Source organism: Antechinus flavipes, chromosome 3 (assembly GCF_016432865.1).
Source record: "Antechinus flavipes isolate AdamAnt ecotype Samford, QLD, Australia chromosome 3, AdamAnt_v2, whole genome shotgun sequence".
Taxonomy (NCBI): Eukaryota; Metazoa; Chordata; class Mammalia; order Dasyuromorphia; family Dasyuridae; genus Antechinus; species Antechinus flavipes.
This window is the reverse complement of record NC_067400.1, coordinates 6,072,675-6,098,301: the sequence shown is the minus strand read 5'-3', so window position 1 is coordinate 6,098,301 and position 25,627 is coordinate 6,072,675. Positions and strand designations below refer to the sequence as shown.

At 44.1% G+C, this 25,627-nt stretch overlaps 2 protein-coding genes across 3 annotated transcripts in view; one reads left to right on the top strand and one right to left on the bottom strand.

Annotated features, from left to right (window-relative positions):
* Positions 1 to 698: 698 nt before the first annotated feature.
* Positions 699 to 22,171, bottom strand: CLDN1 (claudin 1). Its single transcript, XM_051991647.1, has 4 exons — positions 21,824 to 22,171; positions 6,264 to 6,428; positions 2,371 to 2,455; positions 699 to 1,220 (listed from the first exon to the last, which is right to left on the bottom strand). The coding sequence occupies exons 1-4, from the start codon at positions 22,044 to 22,046 to the stop codon at positions 1,058 to 1,060; spliced, it is 636 nt and encodes a 211-aa protein (XP_051847607.1). The 5' UTR covers positions 22,047 to 22,171; the 3' UTR covers positions 699 to 1,057.
* A 294-nt stretch (positions 22,172 to 22,465) lies between these two features.
* Positions 22,466 to 25,627, top strand: part of CLDN16 (claudin 16) — a 104,005-nt gene continuing 100,843 nt past the window's right edge. For both annotated transcript variants that reach the window (XM_051991646.1, XM_051991645.1), the window contains exon 1: positions 22,466 to 24,047. The gene's annotated coding sequence lies outside the window, so the exon portion shown is untranslated. The remainder of the gene's footprint in view (positions 24,048 to 25,627) is intronic.

Genomic DNA, 25,627 nt, shown 5'->3' with positions numbered 1-25,627 from the left:
TTCAGGAACCAGGGAAAGGTGGAGAAGGCTGGATAGTTAAGAAAAACAGAGAAAGGAATGGGGCTTTGTTCCAGAACAAATGTTCTACTTTCTGGGAACATCCCAGATTGAGGATGGGGAAGCTGAGAACGAGAAATGAATTTGAAGATCCAAAGGGAAAGAACCAAGATGGACAAGGTGGGTTCCAAGGTAGCTGGGCTGAAACATGGAACATAACAATAGCACAGCACATGGGCCTCCCCCACCGTCAGGCCAAATGAAGAAGGGAGAGCAACCGCTGTGGCCTGTGAGATGGAACCGGTGACTGACTGGGTCAAGGAGGCCCAAGCTGCTTTGATGAAGAAAGAGGCATTAGTTGGGATGCCCCAAGCATCTTCTCTCTGCCTTCCGATCCCTTTGTGATGGGCCCATTGCGGCACAAAATACTTAAAACAAATAGGCAGAATCTCCCAATACCCAGAGTCCCAACTCCTGCTCATCCAGGCTGTTACTGTGGGATTAAGATCTGAAAAGAATTGGAAATGCAGCATCTGGGATCACAGGCGGGGAGACTTGGAAGGCGTCTAATCCAATCCCTTCCCATTCTGGACCACACGCCCATAAACCCCCAGCTAGGGAGAACTCAAGTCAGACTTTGAATCCAGAAGCCAGATTTTGTTTAAAAAGGAAACGTAAGGGTGAGATTAAGCCTACAAGGCTTTCGTTTTTGTAATTTAAATGAATTTTTATTTTTATTTTATTTTATTTTTTTTACAAAATGAAGTAGTTTTCCCTTTGAGTTTGCTTCCCCTGGGTGGGTAGCCAACAGAGAAACACCAAAGCTCCAGGATTACATGAGTTAGAGAATCAGAATTCCAGATTTCTTATTAGGGGTAGGCTATGAAGGAAGGTATGGAAATTACAAAAAAAATACATTTTTAATACAAAAATGTAGAATATCATAGTCAGGAGGTCTGAGCGCCTCATGATTTTTTTTAAAAAAATGAAAAAACAACAAAAAACAGTATTTAAGTCCTTTTTTTTTTCTTCTCAAGCCACTGTGTGCTCTTTCTTTCTGTTACACATAGTCCTTTCCACTGGAGGGTGTGGTCTTCGGGTACGGGCGAGGAGTTGGGTAAGAGGTTGTTTTCTTGGGACAGGAGCAGCAAAGGAGGGCACCTCCCAGCAGGCACAGGGAAGCTGCGGCCCAGCCGACGAAGAGAGCCTGCCCAAACTCATACCTAAGAGGAAGCGGTGGAGTGGAAGAGGAAAAAACCCAGTCATGAGCCAGAGACAACAGCAACGAGATGCCCGTGTAAAATATCATCAGTTCTGCCCGCCCAACCCCTGCTGTGAACATTAGGATCTTAAACCTGGGCCTTTTCAGCAATCTCTAGAGGGAAATGGGCCAGCCAAACTCATATGGGTAAAGACTTCAGTCATTCCAAATTTGTCCTAACACCAAACCTAAACTCATCTCTTAGCCATCTCTCCCCATGGTTTGTGGTTCTGTTCTCTGGGGACAAGCAGAACTACACAGATGGTTCAGCTCTTTGAATACCATCCTTGAGATGAGGTTGGAAGAGGGTAGAGAGGGGATCATCGCTTCTTTATTCCTTAAATGGCCCTCAAGGACAAGTCACAGCAGCTTTTAAGTCTGGTGGCAATATTGGGAGATTTAGGTATTGCTCACAGATTGCTGTTTTTCAGATTTTTTTCAATTTTTTTTCAATTGTTAACTAAACATGTCTCTTTCTTATGAAGTTAACTTTTTGAACCCAAACAAAAAAACTTTACATTGAACCTTAGCACATTATATCTTAATGGTCAATGAATTTTTTCAAATTTAGCCCATCTTCCACTTCAGTCTAGATCCTAGCTATTCTAAACTGGACCCAGGATGAACTATTTGGGGAGTTCAGTTTTTTCTCTCAGTGTCAGACTCTATCAGTCACCTAAGGGATAATTACTACTTAATGTTTATCTCCCATGGCATGCTAGTAATAATTAACAGCCAAGATGTTGTAAAAAGCACATCAAACAATGGACATCAAAGCTGAAGGTGCCAGACTGGTATTGTGACTGTCTGTCTTTATTAATGGTCTCCACCACCAGAGTAAGGCAGACAGAAATCATAATCTTTGGAACCTGGACTAGGGAATAGATCAGGGTTTTTTTACAGCCTAATTTTCTCTACTCAGAAAGCTTTTTGTGTGTTTCTTTTAACATTTAATCACAGGTCAAACTACAAAAAGCTAAGAAGCTGGAGATAGTCATCTACAGCCTCTCAGTTGCAAAATGAGGAGGCCCAACCTTAGCTGGTGTCCATAGAACACCAAGAGGCAAACCTCAGAAAACCATGACCTTGATGGAAAAAAAAAATGGCCTTACCTAGAATTGACTGGTGTCATGGGGTCATAGAACTCTCGAGCAACTCTATTTCCATACCATGCTGTGGCAATCAAGACAGCCAGACCTGTGGAAATTCACGAAAAGAAAAGAAAAGAAAAGAAAAGAAAAGAAAAGAAAAGAAAAGAAAAGAAAAGAAAAGAAAAGAAAAGAAAAAGGAAAAGAAAGGAAAAGAAAAAGAAAGGAAAAGAAAAAGAAAGGAAAAGAAAGAAAATGGTTAATAAGGACAGAACTCTGAGAATTAATCTAATTAATCTAATCACTTCCCCAACTTCCCTACTCTTTATTCTCTTGGTATTTATCATTGAATAGAAAGGAAATCAAGACATGAAGGTGGAGTTATTTATTCAAAGTCATTTAAGGAGATAATGATAAAATCAGTCAAAAAGTGCTTAAAAAAACCCTTAATCTCCCTACATTATTTGATCAGTGATGTCTCAACACACTGCAGAAGGACCCTTGCTTCAATGATCTGGGTTAGACTGAAAAGGAAGGATTTATTATATTCCAACTTGTAAAGTTGAATTAGATTAAGCAAATAATTTCCCTATTTGAATTGGTTGTTCTTGATTGTTTTTTCTCATTAAGCAAATGAGTACCCTTTCTATATTCCAATGAAAACGAGAGCACATTTTTCTTTAAAATCAACATTTATTAGTGCCAGCTGTTTGTCATCTATACTGCTAGGTCCTGGAGGAGATGGAAATTTAGATGAGATATTGTCCTGAGTGGATGAACTCTAAATATAGTTTGGGGATAAGACAGAAATGTCCCTATAATGCATATTATAATCTGCTAAACGTTAGGTTCTATCCCTGGGAAAACTCTGAGTTTTAGGTGGTTCCTACTTACCTTATCTCCCTTAGAATCCTACAATGATCTCAATTCTTGGCCATCGAATTTAAGTTGTGAAGCCTCCATTCCAATCATTAGCCCCATCTCATTCCCACATGAAAATCTGTACTCTTGCCTCTGGAATTGCCCTGGGCTATGAAAGGTGAAAGTTGATCTTATTCCCACCTCAACTATACCTTCACCTGATTTCTACCAGAATTAAACCTCACTGGCCAGTGTCCCCTTTTCCCATCTCCCCTTTGGATAGTGCCTTTCTCTATCAAAATGTAAGGAGAGGAACTATCTGGTTGATTGTGTTTGTATCTTTAGTATGTAGCACACTGACTTACACATAGTTAGTCCATAATAACTACTTCATTTATCTACAAAAGTCTGAAGAGGAAGTGAGATCCTGAAGGGGAAGTGGTGGAGAAAGAAGTGAAGACTTCCTATAGGATTGGGAGTTTTTAAAGGAGGAGTAAGAATTCAATGAGTGAGCAGAGAAAAAGTACATGGAACAGTGGAAGCCAAAGCATGCATGCCGTGAGAATTTAAGGTATGTCCTTGGCATGAGGGAGTGGGAGGGCCAGAAAGTAGTCCAGTTTCACTAGATGGGAGTAGAAGGAGATAGACAGGGTGGATCCAGAAAGTGGAGGCCCTCCACTGATGGAAAACAGAATTGGGCAGTGAGAAACCACTGAATATCTTTGTGTGAGCAATGACATAAGGGTCATTTACATTAGAGCAATTTATGAGCCAATCATAGGAAGGATGATGGATTGGAAAGGACAGAGAAGAGACAAGAAGTCCACTGAGAAGTCCTTCACAATAGTCCAGAAAAATGGTGATGGGGTCCTATTGTGATGGAAGGATAGAAAGGAAGAAGTAGAAAAGCAGAGACTTTTAGGACAGTTCATTTAAGGAGTTGGGAAATGACAAGCTCCTTAACAAAGGAGAAGAAAGAATCAGAACAACAGAAACTTTCAAAAGCAGGAGACCTCCAGTGAATTGGGGGGATGAAAAGGTCAAATCCAAAGGAAGATCTGGTGGAGGAGAAAGATAAGATGTGCTGTGCTGGATCAGCAGAGGGTAAGGCAATGGGCCATCCATTGAGGCAGAACCTATGAGCAGGTGGAGATTTGGATTTCCAGTTTGGAAGTGGGTCCAGGGATAGAAATACAGATCTGGGAGCCATCAGGCAGAGGGAATGGAGCACTGAGGACACAGTTGCCCTCGGAGACAAGAATTCCTGGATCATATTGTCTACACGATTCTGGGCAAGCCCTTGATCCCCTTGGTGACTTTGGGATTTTCTAAGACTCTGTATTATTGATCCATAGGTGTAGAAGGGTCCCCTTACTGGGAACATTCTATATCCCAGGTCCACCCAGCTAGTGTAAGTCAAAACCATGGGAGAGAACCTGAAGAAAGAAGCGAGAATCAAGCCAAGAACTCAAGATCCAAACCTACTGAAAAACTCGGCAGAGAATGAGTAAGGGAAATAGGGATATTAGAAAATCTTAGCAGAAAGAGAATACGAAACCTAGGGATTAAAAGAAGGGGAAGTGATTGTCCACAGTAGCAAAGGTATAATGTCTTCTGACTTTGGTGATGAAGTGGCCAATGGAGATCATGGAAAGAAAGAGCGAGCTTTCTGTTGAGGGAAGAAGCCAGATAGAAGAAGATAAATGGGGAAAAATGGGAAGTGGTAAAATGGTAGCCAAAACGTCTAGCTGGGAGGGGAAGGCTAGAATTGGGATGGGGGCCAGAAGATAGTTCCGCCTTCCTCCTGGTCTCCTGTTACTCACTTCTTGTGATCTACTCCTCTACCCCTGCCTATGAACTTAGCACTTTCTCCTTGCTACTCTAAGCACAAGTGTCTTCCACTTTCTTGGAAGATTCTCCCTCTACCATCCCTACTCTTGCTAACCTTCAATCTTTCCTTAACCAGGAGACTCTTAACCAGTGTCCTTTTTATGCTGCCCATAAACATGCCCACATCTCTCCCACCCTTAAAACACTCTCACTTGATCTGACCATCACTGCCCTTCATGAGTCCTTCACTTAACTCTCTGTTTCCAGAGGTATAAAAAGACGCAACAGCTCTCTTATGAGTGATTGCGAGGGCCAAATGAGACAGTCTAGATCCAATACTTTTTAATACCCTACAGAATTCTACTCTGTCCCACAAAACATAGTCTTCAGATGTTCCCCATTATTCTCTGTGGCTAAAGCTTCCTAATGTGGTGCAGAGAGCTGGGGTTTCAGAGCAGGAGAACTCTGTACTTCAAGATGGATTACGGGGCAACTGGGGTCTGGCCCAGAAAGCCTTGATGCTAACGGCCAGTGCAAGCACGGTGCTTCAAGGCTGACAAAGCGCTTCATGAACGCCATCTCATTTGCTCCTCAGAACAGCTCCAAGAGGGGTGCTATCATTCTCCCTGCTTTTTGTTGCTATTCAGTCATTTATAGTTGTGTCCAACTCTTGTGATCCCATTTGGGGTTTTCTTGGCAAAGATTTTGGGGTAACTTGCAGTTTTCTACTCCAGCTCCTTTTATAAATGAAGAAACTGAGGTAAACAGAATTAAATGACCTGCCCAGGGTCACACAGCCAGTAAGACTCAGGATGAATCTTCCTTACTTTGGGCCATGACCTTACTCTGGGCACCCTCTTGCTATCCCTATTTTATAGATGAGAAAAGGGAATCACAGAGAATGTTAAGTGATTGGCTGAGGCTCCTGCAGTTATTAAGTATCTAAGGGAAGATTCAAATTCAGGTCTTCTTGCTTCACTGCCCATCCCTTTATCCGCTTGGCCGTCTCTAAAGTGCTTCCAAGATTTGAAGGAAATCAAGGATTTAGAGGAGTGTTGGTTAGGAGAGAGGGACTTCCAGTGTGATTAACCGCCTGGGCAAAGGCATGGAGGTGGGAGATGGAATGCTAAGTTCAAGATCGGCCAACAGGACAGACCAGCTGATATCAGAAGGGGAGAACGTGCAGGAGGGGAGATGGGAGGTCACTGTGGAGGGTACATTCCTACCTGAAACAAGGAAGATCACTCCCCCAAAGACGGCCATTCGCATCTTTTGCACCTCATCATCTTCCAAGCACTTCATACATTTCATGCCCACCGTTGCCACAAAGATGGCAATCAGTCCCACGATGATTCCGATGACCATCAAAGCGCGGGTGGCCTGAAGGGTACCTGGAAAGACCAAGGACAAAGCCTTCAACATTGGGGTGGGGGAAGGAGAGAGGGGAGCAGTAAACCTGAGATCTCCCTGAAAAGTAACAGAAAGTCTAATAGCATCAGCTGAGTGAAACCTAATCCCTCCTTAATCGCTCCTCCAAGCCGCCCTGAGCTCAGGAATCAGAGCAAGAGATGCTGCGATTAACCAGAAATCATTGTCATGAGCGGAACCTATAATTTAGCTTTGTATTAGGCAACTACTTGATGCCCATTAATCACACTTGGCAACAGGCTCGTGAGAACTAGAAAGCTCCCAAAGGAACAGGACTAATAATAAGGGCTGACAGTCACAAAGCGCTTCAAGGCTGGGAGCTCAGAGTAAATAACGTTTATATCCTAAGTGAGGAGGGAGTGGCCGGTGACATGCAGAGCATCAGAAGGGGAGAATGTGCAGGAGGGGAGATGGGAGGTCACTGTGGGGGGCACAGTCTCCTGGCCAGACTGAGCAGCATGGCGCAATGGTGGTGGAGTCAGCTCTGGGAACACCTCCAATGCCAGTATAAGTCCCTTACTATCTCAAGTCTTTTTCTTCATCTGTAAGATGGGAATCTACCTCATCAAGTCATTGAGAGGATCAAATGACATAACATAGAAATCCTATTATTATTTTTATTCTAAAATAAAAGTTTTTTTTTTTAAATATAGACTTAGAAACACCATCTTAAAAGTTACTTGTAAGAGAAACAAACCCAAGCCACGCTGTGTGTCTAATTTCCAGAGAGAAGCTGCCTGGCCTGCGCCCCCTTTCAGGAACCCTGTTTCTGATCCAGGAAGGATGTTTGCTCAGGTTGCTAAGGGACGTGTCATGCATGTTGAATGCCAACCTTTTGGAGACTATGGCTAATTTATATCATTAGAGCTGAAGAAAACTCACGAGTCAGGGAGGCTTGGAAAGCAGCTAAGTCACCGACTGACCCGAGCTGCCACTGCTGGAAGAATAAATGTCAGCTTCATCCTTGTCTAAAGGCCAAGAGGGAGCTTCCCTGCCTCGGTTACTGACTTTGAAAAAAGGCCAATCAACTGTTCTATCAAGAAAAGTTAAAGGAAAAGCTTCTGTAAGTACGGATGAGTGAAATCACTTGGCCCACTCCCAATTCCACTCAGTTCCTCATCCCATCTGGGATATCTCCATCGGACCAGTCTCAAAGAAGAAATGGTGGTCTAAACATTCTCGCAAAGCCCCTTAAACCTCAAAGTCCTAATAACGTTCACTACCGAGTGAGATGGCCACGACCCACATTGATGAGATCAGAGAACCATTGGAGTGTTTATACAATGATGAAATAAAGGACTTCTTAGTCGGGCGTCTTCCACCATGCCCAGAAACAAAATAGGACAGTCTCTTCCTCTTCCTTTAGCCATGGGAATTTCTGACGCAGATTGTAAAGAACAGAGCTGGCAGTGGGCTGAGGGCAGTCGAGATTGGTCCTGGCTGCCATACAGGGTGTTTCCTGTGCCAAATGCAGTGTGCTTATCTCCAATCATGGTGCTCCACAGGTTTGTGTTGCATAGGACAATTGTCCTTAACCCCTTGAATAACCACATCGGGGACTGACCTGTCCTGAATACTATAATCCCAATTCTATTTCCCTTTCCTCCCTTCCTTTCCCCCACAACTGAATCTGCTAACCCCCAAAACCCAAAGAACAAGTCTGGTAATAATTCACATTCCTTTCCTATTTTTTTAAATGAATAATCTCTGAGTGTGGACCAAAACATCATTTTCACTCTTTTTCTTGTTATTTTCTTGCATTTTTTCCCTCATTTTTTGTCCTTTTTGATCTGCTTTTTCTTGTGCAGCATGATAATTGTGAAATTACGTATAGAAGAATTGCATATGTTTAACAAATATTGGATTACTTGCCATCTAGGGGAGAAGTGGGGAAAGAAATTTGGAACACAAGATTTTTCAAGGGTGAAAATAAAAAGCTTTAATAAAAAAATGAAAAATCTCTCCCCCCCCCCCACATAAGCAAGTCTTTATTTTGTCTCCCTCCCATTCCCCTCTCTACTGTAAATAAATATATAATGAAATGCCTCCTTTTCCACACGTATACCTACACAGGCATTGTGTCTGTCGTTCTGGGTCTCTTTCTGTCTCTCTCCAAATTTATTACAGGTGCTGCTTTGATGCTATACATTGCCAGCAACTCCTTTTCATCAAGACCAAGGGTGCTTTCCTGCCCTGTCTTGTGAAACACTTTTGAAACCCAGCTAATTATCTGTGTGGAGCTCATAGGAAACTCAACACACAAGTTCCAGTCACGTTTCTGGTCGTGAGCTGGGCTGAGGCAGACACGCTGTTCAGGGACCAAAGGCTTGGCAGGGGTGGATATTCCTGTTGTCTTCAGACAGTGCTTTCCATGGCATCCACCCATGTCAACATCTCCAGACTGTGGCAAGAACAGGAAAGCCCCAGGGATTTCACTTTGAAGTCTGCAGCCTTCCCTCCCTGTAGCTAGAGTGCCAGCCTGGAGTTTGGGGCTTAGAAGTGGGCTGTGTACCTTAGTCCAAGGTCCCTGGCGTGGGCCACTCTTACACTGAATCAAAAGAAAACACTGATAGCATCATGAGGGAAAGTCCAATTTTAAAATCCAAGTTCTTCTGACCATATATGGGTTTTGAGTTATCTTTTTTTCCAATTCAACATCCATATATAGGATATAAAGCAGGCACTTGACACGATCATCTCACTGTTGATGTCGTCCTTTCAGACACGGACTATAATTCTAAATCTGAGTCAGCGAAGACCTACTAATTTCAACAGACCACACCTCCCTGCCTCCCCATGGTGTTATGATTGATTCTCATCTCTCTCCACCACCCTGAAAACATAGCTCCAAAAGTACAAGCAAGGCAGAAAAGCACCTATGGAATGCATTTCTGGTACCTGCTACTTAAGCCAGAGTGTTTAAAGAAACAGATAGAAAGATAAAATGATTCACTTGGGGCCTCTTATTATCTTAACAGCCAGTGAATTAAGAAAGGGATTGAAGACTTTTTCATGTTTAGCTTTTTTTTTTCCCCCTTCTTTCTTTCTTTTTGCTGAGATAATTAGGGTTGACTTGCCCAGGGTCACACAGCTACAAAATGTTGATTGAATTCAGGTCCTCCTGACTTCAGGGCTGGTGCCTAACTGCCCCTTGTTCAGTTCTTTAAAAATCTATTGAATGAAGCAAAATTTAGATTTGATAAAAGAAGAAATAAGTTAAAATCGATTTAATGAAAATTATATTGGTAATTCTTTAGTTTTCTCAATTGTTCTGTGCATCCCTATGCATCCCTAAGGATTGTACTCCCTTCCTCCTTTTTTTACTTTATTTTGTTCTGAAAGGCCAGCCAACCCCCTTAGGGCAGGATCACGGAAGACTTGGATTTCAAGGAACTTCTAGAAATCTGTTTTATAGTTTTATGGTCAAGGTTCCTTTTGTATGCTTTGTTTGATCATGGGGACATTTTTTAACCTGACGTTCTTCTTTTTGCAATAAAATTGAATTTTCACATAAAACAATTGCTCTGTCCTTCAGTTCACCTGTGACCTCATGGCTAAATGACTTCACCAGTGTTATAGCTCCCAATCCACCCATAACTTCTTATCTCATGTCACTCTTGGCTATATCTTTGCTTCAGAGCAGATTGACCCACCTGACTCCAGTGCCCTTGACCCAAGAAAGGGATGACCTCCCCTTCTGTAATAACTTTGAAGACCCACCTGGGAGATCAGCTAGTCACAGTCAGCCTGAAAGTATCAGAAAACCCCTTCCTTACAGAAGTAGAAATAATTTTTAAAAATTAAGTCAACTTTCCTATAAAGGAAATCTTGGAGCAGAGACAGTTATTGTTCAAATTAGGGATTGGTTCTTGAACTAGATGACCCAAGATGGAGGGAAAATGAGCATTACATTATAGGGAACATCACATTATTTTTACCAGAGCTCACAGTCATGTGTCTATCAGATTACATCTGGGACCTAAGGTTTCTTCATAACCTCGAGGAAAGCACAAAGGATCTGGTGCTGAGAGGAAACCCAAGCAGATCATTTCTTGCCCGTGTGCTAATTGCCATTGGCTACTGCTAGGATAGTGGAGATCAGCCTCAGAAGGAAATACACTGCGGAATATTTTTTTCCCCTACCACAGACAACTTCCTTAATATTTTGTAGCCAAGGGATGGCTCCTCAGATGGAAGGAATCTCAAACTATCTATTCCACCCTGTGGCCTCCAGACATAGGAAGTCTGGCATTTAAGAGACAATTCAATCCAAGAAATACTTGTTAAGCTCGATTATGTCCAGCACCTTGCCAAGCCTAGAATGCAAAAATCAAAATCAAAAAAGACCTAGGGGAGCCCCGAAGAGCAGCTGATGCGCTTTTCCCACACCACAAGAGGGTCGCCTTCTCAGGACAGCTGCCCCACCACCGTCCTTTAGCAATCACATCCGTGCCTTCAGGTGGACGAGCCAACACCAAACAATGTAAGAGTTTGGCCTTTTGTCCGTCCGTCATTGATTGCTTTCTCTCCTTGCCCAACCACCCATCTGGCCCCAAATAAAAGGGCATTTGTTCCTTTTGCATTCTGCTGCCTTGAAGCTTCCCAAACTCCAGGTCTCTTCCTGCTCACTCTGATCTCCCTGTGTGTGTATGGAAGCTGGCTGGTCTGTAAACCACAGCCCTTCTCAACCACGCGCCATAACTGCATTCTTGGACAAGGCAGCCCGATTGGAAGACCCGAATCCAAAACTGTTCTCAGATACTTGCTAGCCAGGGGATCCTGGTCACATTAAGGAGTCTTTACTAAATTTAATATATTTGTGATATATTATTAACATACCTTTATGTGATATGAAGATAAGAACAGCACTGTCCTCTCGGGATTGTTGGGAGGACAAGAAGAGACATTTGGAAAGCACTTTGCAAAACTTAAACACACACACACACACACACACACACACACACACACACACACATATTTTCTATCTATCAATATCAAAATAATAATTATCATTGGTGCTTTCCTTCTCTCTCACTAGTTACAGACCCTGAAATGGACACAACACATTGATTAAGGGAGTTTAGTCTGGTCCTCTCCTCCAGAGCCAACAGTCTAGACTAGCCAGACAGGTTGGAGCACCCGGAGCTCTATCCAAAGCACTCAACAGTGGGAGCTGTCTTTGGAGTCCCTCTTCCTTCCCCATTGTGAGTCAGGCCCTTGGAGATCTGGCCACCCGGACACAGCCAGCCAGGAACTGATCAGGAGACCTTTGGCCTATGGTGGACCTCGGCCAGAAACCTCAAGAGACAATGAATTGTAACCTATGGCCATGGATATTGCGTAAATCACGTCTGGCCATGGTTGTTATTGTATTGCGTTCCCGTCACACTGTGAGTGGCTTGAGAACAGGAACTGGCTTTGCTTATTTCATTGCAACCCCAGTGCTTAGTTTTAAGTAATTACTGACTTAACCTTCTCCCCCAACTCATTAGTCTTTTAAAATCTTTATAAATAAAGTTTGAGGAATCAGACCCAATTCAATTAGATAAACAATTATTAAACATCAACTAAATGTAGAAAATTTAGGTGGTTACTGACTTAACCTTCTCCCCCAACTCATTAATCTTTTAAAATCTTTATAAATAAAGTTTGAGGAATCAGGCCCAATTCAATTAAATAAACACTTATTAAGCACCAATTAAATGCACAAAATTATGCTCCATATTTGGGACACAAGCACAGATTTTAACTATTCCCTGCCCTCCTGGAATTTCTATGGCAGGCGTGGTGCACGGTGGCACATACACTGATAAATATAATCCAATGTGGGAGGATAAAAGGAGAAATACAGGCCCAGTGTCCTATAAATTCTGAGGAAAGAATGATGATCAGAGAGCTAAGAAATCAGAGATCATATATTCCAATCCTATCATTTAATAAGTGAATACCCAGAAATCCAAAGAAGTTAGACAATTCTGTCCAAATTATATAGTAAGCAGTAATAATAAAAACTAACATTTACACAGCACTTTTAGGTGTACAGAACATTTACATATATATTATTTCTTTCAAGAGCCAGAACAGACCCCAGGATCCTTTGATTTCTAACATAATGCCCTTTCTTGGTTATCTAAAACTGACTCTGCCAACTTGCTTAAATGTAAATAAAGCACTGGAGAGGGAAAGTAAGGGGAGAAATGGGAAAGCAAGGGAAGGGAAGGGCATTAAGGGAGGATTATAGTCAACTATTTGAAGAACTGTCTCGGGCAAAAGGGTTTAGATTTGTGTTTATTTGCTCCTACCTCCTGGACAGAGATAGGAGCTATGGGTGGAAGCTAAAAAGAGGGTAATATTTGCTCAAAATAAAACTTCCTAATGATGAGCTCCCTTAGCTCACTGTGGACTCCCATTATGGGAAGCTTTCAAGAAGAGGCTAGATCATGGCCACTCATCAGGTGCATTAATGAGGGGATTCCTATTGATGTGGGGATTCCTATTGATGTAACCTTTCACAAAATGGTAGTCAAGGTCCCTTTCAGCTTTGAGATCCTTAATGAAGTGTTGGTGCCCCAATTTCTAAGACTTCTTCAGGGCAAAGACTAAATTCTTCTCAATAATTTCAATGTTTTCTGAACAGAAATGAAAATCTCTATCCTCCCACCAGGTCCTCCACTCAACTAATTGTCAAAAGGATTCTCTGAACAGGGAAATGTCACCTGCTCTAATGTGCAGTCTGTCTGCTCTGAATTAGCCCTACTCAAGGCCATACAGTAGGATTAGAATGGTCTCAGGTGTGACTTTTGGACTGATACCTGGTGCAGCTTTTAACTCACAGGCCCTGAGTTTTATCAAAAGATAAAACTTCAAGAATAAAGAAAATAGATGAAAACTTCTAAAAAGTGCTACATAACAAAAGGTGAATGCAAAGTCTTAAGCTGTAAGCTGAGGGATGTGATGGGGAGATCCTAAATTCTTTTTCAATCTGGGCTGTGGATTGGTCCCGAGCTGGAAATTTAATATCAGTGGCTTCTGACCTAAATTTTTTTCTTTAGACTAAAAAAAAAACCAAACTTCTAATTAATCTTCTAAAATTTTAAATGCAGAATCAATGTTCAGGAATAATAGATATCTCCAACCCTGGTCATATATGTTCCTGCATGGAAAAGGTACTTCCTCAATCCATCCTGTTGTAGACACCAGGATACGGTGACATCAAAGATAACATTTAAACAGATACTTCAGTAGTTTCAGGATTTATAATTCCATCAGAAAGTTTAAGTTGGGGATTTATATTAGATGGAAAAAAAATAGTGCTTTTTGACCTACATTCATGATGGGCTTAAATGATCCAGAATTCCAAGGATGAAGTCCCTTTAAAGGTTAAAGGCTCAGTAAACAGAGAGGAAATTGGACGGATACTTCTCTACAGAGTTCATTTTGGAGAAGATTATTTAGGAGCAAATGCATGGAGTGGTGTGTGTGGGGAGGGTGGGGGCAGCAGAAACGAACCTTCTATAGAGAAAGTTCATTATTTTTGTCCTAATTTTAGGGTAGTTGTCTTGAGTCTCTCATAGGATCACTCATTTAACAACATACTTCATTCAGTTTTCAGGAAGATCATGGATAAGAGGGGGGAGCTTCGAAAGACTAAAAACAAAATTGCTAAGAATCTTCAGGCCAATCCATTTCTAGATTGCTAAAGATCCTGGGAATGTTTAACTTGGATATAGGAAGTCTTGGGCAAGAGTTGGGAGATAGGATCAGTGAAAGCTCTTTTCAAAGACTTGAAAGGTTATTCAGGGAAGAGCAATTACAGTCTAGGCTTCCCCGGGCAGAATGAGGAACAATGGGGAATTGGGGGATGGTTTCAAAGAGGCGAATTTAGATTTGCAGACAAGGTGGGGGAGGGAAGCACCTTTCCAAAGATTAGAATAATCCACAGAAGAGTGAGTCACTTGAGAGATAGAGAGTTCCCCTTCATGGAGGGCATTTAAACAAAGCCTAGAGGGTAATTGCTTAAGTCATTCACAACAGGAGTCTTTTCCAGTCCAGGAGACCAATAGTTCATTAAGGATCTCAGAGCTGAAAGAGTCTGGCTACCATTTTGTGAAAGGTGTGTCAATAGGAATCCCCACATCAATATAGTCTGAATGTGATAGTTTGGAAGTCTCCTATTCTGAAATTCTATGATTATAAAATTTAAACTGGAAAAGACAGAGTAAATCTAGTCTCTCTTTCTCCATTTAATAGAAAAAAAAAAAAAAAACTGAGAACCAGAGGAGTTACCTGTCTTGGTTCAGCTCAAATAAGAGCCCCAGGATTCAAACCTACTACTCCATCACTCACCTGTCCATTTATTGTTCTTTAAAATTGAGATCACTGATGGAGTTGTGAACTGATCCAATCATTCTGGAGAACACATTTGGAATAATACCCAAAGGGTTCTCCAACTATGTATAACTTTACATTTAAATCCAAAGCATTCTGGCTCTCATAGATTGATCAACAATGGGTTCCAGATCAAGCCTCATTTGGTTATAGTTTGAGCCTCACAGGCTCTGCTTGAATGGAAGTAGCAATTGTTTCTCTTTCAGCCAGAAACCTTGAGGGTCTCCCCTTAGAAGATTGATTTTTTTTTTAACTAGGTAAAAGAGACTATTCTTTACCTCATTTCTTCCTAACATACACAAATCAGTGATTTCATGTTGCCTTGATCAAACTGAGACTTGTAAAAGACCATAGCTTAAAAAGGCCAAGGTCTCCCACTGTAGGCAGGACCATTTCCCAGAGTCCTGATCTCTATCTCTCCCAGACCCAGACAGCTTCAAAGGAAAAAAAAAAAGTTAGGTTGGAGATTTTGCACAGTCCTTCTTCTGTCAAACAGAAATTCATTTCATGTCATGGTATCACCTTCCTGATGTCATGGTCCTCTTCAAGAATGGAGGACAAATGATCTTGTGATGAAGACAGCCATTTATACCCAGTGAGAGGATTGTGGGAACTGAGTACGGATCACAACATAGCATTTTCATTTTGTTTGTTGTTGTTTGCTCTCATTTTATTTTGTTTCCTTTATTTTTTTCCTTTTTGAACTGATTTTTCTTTTGCAGCAAGATAACTATAAATATATATGAATATATTGGATTTAACATATTTTTACTATATTTAACATATATTGGATTACTTGTCATCTAGGGAAGAGGGTGGGGGGAAAGGGGAGGAAATGGGAATGCAAAGTTTTGCAGGGGTCAATGTTGAAAAATTATAAGTTTTGAGAATAAAAACCTTTAATAAAAAATGAAATAAAAAGTGAAAAAAATATATAGGACAAACAACAATAACAAAGATGAAAACACCAATGGCACAGTGGTTAAAGCATTGTCCTCAAGTCAAGAGGACCTGACTTCAAATCCAGCCTCAGATATTTGACACTTATTAGCTTTGTGACCCTGGACAAGACATTTAACCCCAATTGCCTAAGAAGGAGAACTCGGAGGGTCCGAATTTTCATTTTTCAAATTGTATTAGATTTACTGATCATCCTGTATTTACTCATAGAAGCTTTTTGGCAGTTGAAGGTATTTGAGTTTATCTTCATGTTCTGATGAGGAACCATAAATGAGGAAAGGGATTCACAGGTTCTTAGTAAAGGCCTTCCTAATCATTGGGGCAAGCTGCCCTAGGGAAGCCTGACTGGCATCTGTCCAAGCTAAGCTGTGTTTGTCACAGATCACTCTGCACATGTCAGACAACGTCAGCTTCAGAGAATTATTGATCTGGCCTCCATTTGGACTAAGGATCTCCAGGTCAAAGATAAATGGAACCAGTTCTTTGTACCTCTTACCTAAAGATTTGTTGTGGTGGTTAGTTTGAAAGAAAGAAGAAAAGTCTTTAAAAGAGTAACAAAACTAAAAGAATAAAAATAATAAGGGTTAAGTATTCCTATTAAAAAAAAAAAAGATAAAACAAGTTCAGAAAGCTGAGCACAAATATATTTAAGATTAAACTTCAGGAGTTTTAACTCAGGATACAAAGGTGAGCTGGATATGAACATGCAGTAGAATGTACAATATTTAAGTTCAGGTCACAATTAGAGGTGGTCCTTACTTCTCACAAGCCAATTCTCCCATCATAAATGGGACTTCATATAATCCAGAATTTTACATGGATTCATGCTGGTTTCCTGAGACCTACTTTTGCTAAAGCCTAGGAGAAGAATGACTCAAGAACCTCTTGATCTCATTGCTAGAGGTGGCCATGAGCAGGGTAGAGGGGAATTCTTCCAAGTCAGTAAGTGCCTTAAATGGGGAGGGAGGAAGTGGGACAGCAAACCATTTTTCAGGAAGTCCAAAAATCAGTCTGCCCACAGGGTTGTGATTTCACTGATCCAGGTTCCTTTCTTCATTGGGGCAGATCTTAATGATCCATGGCTGAAACTAGTACCCTTACATGTTATACATTCATGCTCACTGTCCACTCAAAGGATCTAGAACCGAATCAGCTGGAGGAACTCTTGCTGTGGGAAATCCCTCTTCCAGAACACACATGGGGGACTCAGGAGATGGATCTCAGGAAGCTTCTTGAGACGCTCAGAGGCAAAGTGACTTATACACTGGGGGAGATCTCAATCTAAGTTTTTCTGACACAAAAGCCAGCATTCCATGCATTTTGCTGCACCACTCCCTTTTCCCTTTTATTCCATCCACCTCTTCGGATCTAGACATGGAGAAAGCAGCTGCTTCTCAATCAGGCCTCCCTCCTCTCCTGTAACTTTTTCTCTACCTCAGAGACTACACAACCCTGCCACTTTTTCTTTGTTCCAAGCATGGAAATTAAGGATGACAGATCTCTTTGTCAAATAGCTCTGGTCTGAAAACCAAGACTTGGATGAGACTCCAAGACCGGTGTGGTGCTCTGGTGTTAACAGAACCTGGTTCTAATTCTAATCCCTGTGTGATGTTGGGGAGGTTATTCTCTGAGCCTCGCTTTCCCCAGGGTGTGAGCCTAGAGAAATGTTAGGATTCCTTCCACAGCTGAATCTTTGATCCTGTGACAACGTAGCATTTAAATGTGAACCCATTCAACAATCCAAAATGGAATCTAGAATTATCTTTTCCCTTTGACTGGGCTGCTTTGAAAGGTAAACTAGGAAAAGTACTGGTCGGACCAGAGTTGGGTCTGATGTCATGGTAAGAAGGAGCTTTTGCGAAACTACACTACCCACACCGATGTGTTCCAAGCACACCCACTCATGTGCATTCACAAAGAACAGGTTAAACCCAAAGAGGAAGCTTTCTATTAAACAGGCCAAGATGGAGGCTCACAACCCAAGACAGGGCTCTACGTGAGGGAAATGGCAATGGCTAATGTACCTTCTTAAGAGGGGAAATATTAGTTTGAGACTTTGCTATCAAGTGAACATTGATCTAACAAAAGATTCCTGCATCCTCCTCCTCAAGAGTTAAGATGGCTTGAAAGACTCAATCTTCATATTTATTAATTTATCTATTATGTGCCAGATTTTATAAAATACCCTTTTTTCCCTATTCCATAGAAATCCCTCCTTTTTTTCCAATGGGGAAAAATGTCTACAGAGCTCTGGAACTGGGAGCTCACTCTTGGTTTTAATTACTAAAGACTAGGCTCTGTAGCATCAGTGAAGTCGAATAAAGAGCCTACAAAGCTGCCCACAAAGAAAAAGGCAAAATTCCCTTTACAAGGTACCCAGTAGATGTGATCCTCTCCTTTGCCCTTAGCTTAGAGACAGTGAAGTCTCAGAGCACCAATTCCAGCAAAAAGTTTCTGCTTAAATATCATGAGTTTCAAGGGCCCCACCAAACCAAAAGTGACTTTAGCTCCTAATTGATTTCCTTTTTTCCTCATAATGAAGAGAAAATAATAATACTGACATAAGATCATGTACCCAACATGGAATCCTAGTGGGGGGCATTGAAAGTGTCCTCTACTCAGGGTTGACTCCCAAACCTGGAGTTTGTGAGGATGCCCTCCATCTTGGGTGATGGCCAAAACTCCTTCCAAAGTTCAGGAAAGCTACGGTCTAGAGGATTCACTGCTCTTATGGAAGCATTAGCCTCTACATGACCCATTTCATCAGGAGCTCAGCCAGTTACTCATAGAAAGATGGCCTTTTTCCATTCTAGATATTAGGGATCTGAACCCACATTTCCCAATGAATCATGGACACAGAGAGTTACCTGTGACAGTAGGTGATGTTGCCATGCCCAGGTAAGGTAACTTAGAGACAAATAGTCTTATCTAATGGCATTGGATAGATACCTCATAAAGAGGAAGGGACAAAAGTCTTGGGAGTTGAAGGAGGCTCCCTTCCTTTGGAATCAGCTTCCAACTTGGAGAGTCTCCTGTGCATCATGTCCAATCCTTGGAAATAGCCAAAATTTTATTCTGGGGAGAATGAGAGTGATCGACCAAAAATAAGGGAAAGAAAGAGGAACTTCTGTAAGTCTCAACTGCTTTCCATCTTTCTATAACATCCATTAACCAGAATAACTGAACACTCAAAAGATAACTCAGAGAGACACTAGCACTCAAACTCAAGACTGGAAGGACAGGTAGAGAACAATTTTTACCCCATTCTACAAATGAAGAAAGTAAGATTGGGGAGAGGAGAGAGGACAAGAACTGACTCAGTGTTTCATAGCTAATAATGCTGGAGACAAGCCCCGGTGCACCCCTAGCTCAAACCCTACCCCCCAACAGCATTCAGCTCCCAAGGCTTTCACAGCTGGACTTTGCTGCCTAAAACACCCTGTAGTATCCTCATCTGGCCGGCACATGACACCGTAGTTCAGTTAAAACTTAAATGAAATCCATTTACATCAGGGATCCTTAACCTGGAGTCTGAGAATTCTTTTTACAATTATTTGAATAACTTTAATGTTACTGAGTTTCTTTTAATCCTCTGTATTTTATGTATTTAGAAACATTCTGAGAATGGTTGAATCTCTCTCTCTCTCACACACACACACACACACACACACACACAGGCGACTAATTGCTTCTGCTTTTGAAAACTTACTTGTTAAATACTTCAGAGAAAGACTTGAGAAAATAGACACGTCAAATCAGCAACAGGTGCCTCCAGAAAGACCTGCTGTGATGAATCAGAGAACACCTGTCTGCTGCTGTTTGAAAAGGCAGACACTCGTTGCTCTACTCTTTCGTCTCGGAGACCAAAAGGGCCAGTTCTCACGTATCTGTGGGAATCTAAAAGCCAGGTTCTGCACTGCCAGATAGAAGCCACTGTATAATTACCCAAGCTCTAGACTGCTGACGAGCACTTGGCAAAATCAAAGGCAGAGACCCAAAGGAGAGGTGGAAAGCACACAGCATCCATGGGACGGAGACGTTGCTCTGGGAGAAGGAACCAGAACAGGACAAAAGCCCCCATCGGAAGGGCGCCCCTGGCACTTTTGAAGATGTGCTCCTCGGTTTAATGGCTGCATGTGTGTTCTAAGGAGACATACGATATGAACTCTGACATTTACACATCTGCTAAGGTTTGCTAATTTACATATACAGACATACATATATAGGTATATTTATTGTATATATATATATATATGTATACATTTGTGCTGCTATTTATCCTTCATTCTGGAAGAGAACCCTTGACATCAGGACAGTAATGTCTCCACTTGCCAGTGAGTTGGGTGTCTATCTCTTCATGTATGTGCACATATATCTAAAACCACATACACACATATTACTACCATCATTTGGAGCTGCATATCTGAGTGGTAAGAATGCTGACTCCGAAATCAGACCACCTCCTCAAATTCTACTTTTGACATTAGCTGGGTGACCCTCTTGGCCAGGCCCCTTTCTTTTCCTGGATCTCAGTTTACTTAAAAAACAAACAAACAAACAAACAAACAAAAAATACAAAGGAGCTGTTCTCTCTGTAGGAATCCATATGGATAAATCCTAGGAGAAAGATGCTCTTATTTTCCATTTTGCCATCTATCAATGACAAAACTCCAACTCAGTGAGGCAAGGGGATTTCCCTAGGATCAAACAGCTAATAATTGCCTGAACTAGGATTTGAACTCGAACTTCCTAACTCCACCTCCACCACAGTCTCACCAAAACTATGAAAGTTGCTCCTTTTCTGGAGGCAAAGGGCAGTGACATAGTCATTAAAACGAGGGAGGATTCATTACAGGGAGAGGCTTCCAATTAATAAGGAGGTTTAAGCCAGAGCAACTCCTGAAGCTTGTTGGAGGCAGCCCTTAGGATAGAGTGGGTGGCAGGCCAGCCCCAGAGCTGCTTAGAGAGGGCGATATCTATGGCACCTTTCTGCAGGTGCACACAGAGACCATTACACCCAGTTCCCATAAAATGAGGCTGGTGGCTCAATGGGCATTCTCAAGCAATGACTCAGAGCTACTGGGGGCAATGGAAATTCCAGAGCACACAGAAGTCCCCGGCTTCCCTCCCCTTGCACCTCTTCGCTTCTTACTAGGAAAGGGGGGAGTTTGTTGTCCCCTCAACTCCACAAACTAAATGTGCCCATTTTCAGACATCCCTTTCAAATCAAAGGTGTGAGCACGGTGGGGACACAGGAAATGGATTAGAATTGGTTGGAAAACGGAAGTCCCCTCCCCTGTGGACGGTTTGGCTCAGGTTACAATGGAACTCCCCGAAACTAAGGTGGGAAGCTCTTTGAGCAGTCCCTCACCTCTCCCCTATTTCCCACCCGAATCTGGACCCTCCCGGTGGAGACTTCGACTAAACCCTCAGACTTTACCCGAATTCGGACGGAAATATCCTGCCGGGTGTGTCCCCTCCCTTTTAACTCGGCAAAGAGACCTGGAATCAGCCGCCCCCCGGAGTCCAAAGCCGGCGGAGGGCAAAGACAAAGGGCTATTCAACCTGAGGAGCTCATGCCCGGAAATCTCCCACCTAGGAGGCCTTCATTCACCGGACCAAAATGTGCTGGAGTACCGAGAGCCGCAAGGGACTTTGAGTTCACCCTGCAGTCCAATCCCCTCCTTTTGCAGATGGGGAAACTGAGGTTCAATATAGGGCAGATGAGCAAAAGAAAACTGTAGATACTGGGCTCCAGCCAGAGCCCCACAGGTGCCTAGAGCTAACTTTAGTGACTCCCGCCAAGCCTGCACCTCCCTCCCCCCCCCCACGACGGCTCCTTTCGGGGCCCCTCTCCTGCCTGGCCCTCCCCAGACTTCCCAAACACAGCCACCGGGCTCAGCCAAAGCAGCGGCGGCGCCTGCTGGAGGCCGCCGGGCCGGAGGGAGCCCCGACGGCGCCGCGTCCCGCCCGCCCCGCCTGCCCGGCCCCGCGCCGGCCCCGCACTTACTGCTCAGGTTGAGCAGCGAGTCGAACACCTTGCACTGGATCTGGCCCGTGCTCTGGGACACGCACGACATCCAGAGGCCCTCGTAGATGGCCTGGGCCGTCACGATGTTGTCCCCCGCGTAGGAGGAGATCTTCCACTGAGGCATGGCGGTGCTCACGATGGTCCCGATCCAGCCCAGGAAGGCCAGGATGAAGCCCAGCAGCTGCAGCCCCGCGTTGGCCATGCTGGCGGCCGGCCGGCCTCCCTGCCTCGCTCGTTCCCGGGCACTGAACTCCTGCCCCGCAGCCGCGGGCTCCCTCCCCGTCGGGCCGCGGGCCGAAGGAAAGGCGGCGGGGATGGGGAAGGGGGGGCCGCCGCCGCCGCGCCGGCTCTCCGGGGCTTCGGCCGCTGCCTCAGAGGCGATCGCTCCCGAGCTTCGGGGCTTCGGAGGCGCCCCTGGGGCGGGGGGGCTGCCGGGGGCGGGGGGGGCGCTCCTGCCGGGGCTGCTGCGCTCGGAGAAGCGGCCGCCGCGGGCTCCGAGGGCACCTGCACTGAGACACCTCCCCCGCGCGGCCCGAGATTTAAATGGGCCCCGCCTCCCGGCCCAGCCCCAGCGCTTTCATGTGAACTCCCAGCTCTGACCTGTCTCCTCTGGGAGTGGGGGAAAGTGAGCTCGCCAGGGAAAGAGCGAGAGAGAGGGCGAGAGTCACCTGCCCCCCTCCCCCTCCGGGGCGGCCACGTAGCCCCACAAGTATGCTCCGCTGCCACACGCGGAAAGCTCCCGCTGGGGACCGGCCCGGCCCGTCGCGCCCCCGCCCAGTCCCCTAGGGACGCTCCGGGGCTCCCAACCTTACTTCCTGAAAGGTCATCCGAAACGGGCCCCTCCTTGCCCCCCCCCCAGTCTTCTTTCCTCCAGCCCCTTTGATCCCTACCCCCCTAACTCCTCAGCCTTCCCGTCCCCTAAACCCCTCCCCGCCGAGCTCTCTTTCCTCCCAGCCCCTCTAGCTCTCTTCTCCCCGGGCCTCCTAGCTCCCCAGACCCCTTCGTCTCATCCTCTTTTCTCCCCTTCCCCCAGGCTCCTTTCCTTTCCCATCTCCTTGCTGCCCAATTCCTTTGCCCCCAGCCCCCTTGCTCCCAACCCCCTTATCCCTCAGCCTCCTTGACCTTGGAATCGCCATCCCCCCCCCCCCCAAGCCCTCTTCCCCCAGTTCCTTTCCCCTCCTACTCCCCTTCCCCAGCGTCCCTGCCCCCCCCTCTCTCCCCGCCCGGCTTTTCCTGGGCGTTGGGGGTGGGGAGGGATCCTGAGGTTGGCTAGGTCTCCCACTATACAAAACCCGTGAAGGAGAAAACAAATCCCAGCACAGGGTCGGAGATGGGAGGCGCCTGTCCGGAGCCGGGAAAAGATCCCGTCCGGGGCCCGTCCAGAAGGAGCCCCAGCCCCAGTCTCGGCTCGGAAATCCTCCGGAGTCCTTGAACTGAGACTCGTCCGGCCGGCGGAGGGGAAGGCCCGAGATTTGCGGGGCTCCAGTCGAGGCTCCTCTGCTTTACAAGCCCTGGAGCTGAAGGGAAAGGCCGGAAACCAGACGGGAAAGTGCTTGGTCTGGTCCTTTGAGAGCTAATTTGAACTCCAGCTCTTCTATCTTGTGTGACTTGAGGCACGTCCCCGCCATTCCGTGAGCCTCGGTTTCCACGTTTGTCAAACGAGGACATTTGCCTAGCTGGCTCCTGGGGGCCCGGACAAGTCTAAATCTGGAATTCTATGGCCTGGTGCCTCCATCTCTAAGGCCCTTCAAGCCTGAGTCCTACAAACCGGTTCTGGGAGGCCGGGGAATTGTGGGAGAGCCAGGCTACCTCGGCCACTGGAGCTTTCCTGCCCCAGCCCTCAGGAAGCTCAGTCTCCTCCCAGAGCAGGCTTGCCTCTGGGGCTCGGGCACTGGTCCGATGGGCAGAGCACCTTCCCTGTGCCGCTTTAATTCCAACCTTGAACTAGAGACTTTGATTCCAAACTACTCAACCCAAGTATTTATCAAGTGCCTGCTATGCACCTGCCAGCCCTTGCCCTCAAACAGCTTAAGAAATATTGGGAGAATCCAGCAAGCAGTCATCGATGTTCTCATCCTATCAGAACGGGCAGAAATGGACCTTCTAGAATGGGGAATTACATGCATCAGAAGCTAAAGTCCCTGGGAGAAATAAGGCAGTGGACACTAGGCTGGGCCCTCCAGATGCAGAGCAGGGGAGGCAGGTAAGCAAAAAAAAAAAAAAAAAAAAAAAAAAAAAAAAAAAAAAAAAAAATTGGAGAAATTTTGAAGTGACTTCCTGAGCTTTCTGGCTAATTCAGTGCTGTTGGTGACCACCATCTTCTTGTTTAAATCACTGACTCCTAATGTTTTATCCTTGAGGGGCCAGAAACCAAACACATGGAGGCTCTAGGGAGATGCTGGGGTGAAGCAGGAGCCCTCAAAGAAGCAACTTATTCCTGCAGATTTCCCCAAGGATGTGACCGGAGGGTGGCACTGGGAGAAGTGGGCACCACATGATAGGAACGATCCGAAGGCTCAAAAACAGGCCCTAAGGGAAGAAGAGGGAAAACTGAATGTTGTGCTTAAGCTACAGAGCTGGACTCTTGTCTTGGCCAACCTGATAGTTGAGGAAATAGGTCCAGGAAGAAGAGGTGAATAGTCAGTCAGCCCCAGAGGCAGAGAAGTGGGAGATAGTGGGGGGGAAATGGTTAGGACTGTGGGTGAGGAAGCCATTGGTGTAGAGGAAGGACAGCTCCTCAGACCAGTCCTGTGATAACTCAATGACTCGATGATGGCCTCCATGCAAGGGAACACATCCTAACTCCCCCATCCCTTCTCCTCCTGCCTGACTCATATCTGCATCTTCCTTAAACCCTCCCCAAGGGATCTCCTGAACATTTCTATGAAACAAATTCACTATTTTATGTTAAAATAGAATTTTTGTCCGAAATCCTCTAAAAATATTTATTTACCTAGGAATTCAAAAAGTTTGTTTTAAAGAGATTTTTATTAAAGATTAAAAGGAAGAGTGAATGACTTTATTTTACTTATAGATAATCAGTAAGGATAGTGGGGAAATGTCAGTGCTAGAAACTAGTGCCAAACAAGGGTAATGTGGATGATTAACAAAAATACAGGGAAGAAAAACATATGGACTAATGGCAAAATCTGTCTTTAAATGCCTGCAGCATACATGTTGTGACTCATTAATTGAACTAAATTGCACGATAATCTTTCATGTTTTCTTGTTCCAGTAGAAAGTTTCAATTTTGTTGGTCAGCGATTTAGGTCCCTTTTTTTTTTTTTTTTTGGACAGTTCTTTTTACCCCTGAATTTGGTTGAACTGTTACATGATTCTGTAATGAAGAGGTTTAGATACAGTGAGTCCACCAAAGCCTATCAGAAGGGAGAAGTTGAAGTCTAATATTAAAAATCAAAAAGGGAATAGAGGATGGTGGTCAGAAACCCCAAGGATTTGAGACTTTCAAGATCCTTTTCCAAGCCAGTGATTTTCAGATGTATTAAAAGTTATATTTCTTTCATAGAAGTCAGAAAAGGTAACATATTCTTTCACAGAAGGTCCCACTGAGGTCCAGAAATTTAAAAAAAAAAAAAAAAAAAAAAAAAAAAAAGGCAGAACCAGTATCTGAGTGCCACAAGATCTCCAATCAGAATGATGTACTTTGATGAAGTACAGTTCTTTGTTGCTTTGGTGAATCAATCCTTCCCTTTTTTCAGGAAAGAATCAAGTCCATTTTGGCGATCAAATGAGAATTAAACTCATAAAGTTCCCCAAAATTAC

Bases quoted from the DNA above. Each gene is read 5' to 3' on its own strand.
- CLDN1 (XM_051991647.1), bottom strand. From the start codon at position 22,046: ATGGCCAACGCGGGGCTGCAGCTGCTGGGCTTCATCCTGGCCTTCCTG. The intron at 2,456-6,263 runs GTAGGAATGTAC...GAATTTCCACAG, and splicing joins AGTGATCTTCCTTGTTTCAG to GTCTGGCTGTCTTGATTGCC. The intron at 1,221-2,370 runs GTAAGGCCATTT...GCTTCCTCTTAG, and splicing joins ATGACACCAGTCAATTCTAG to GTATGAGTTTGGGCAGGCTC.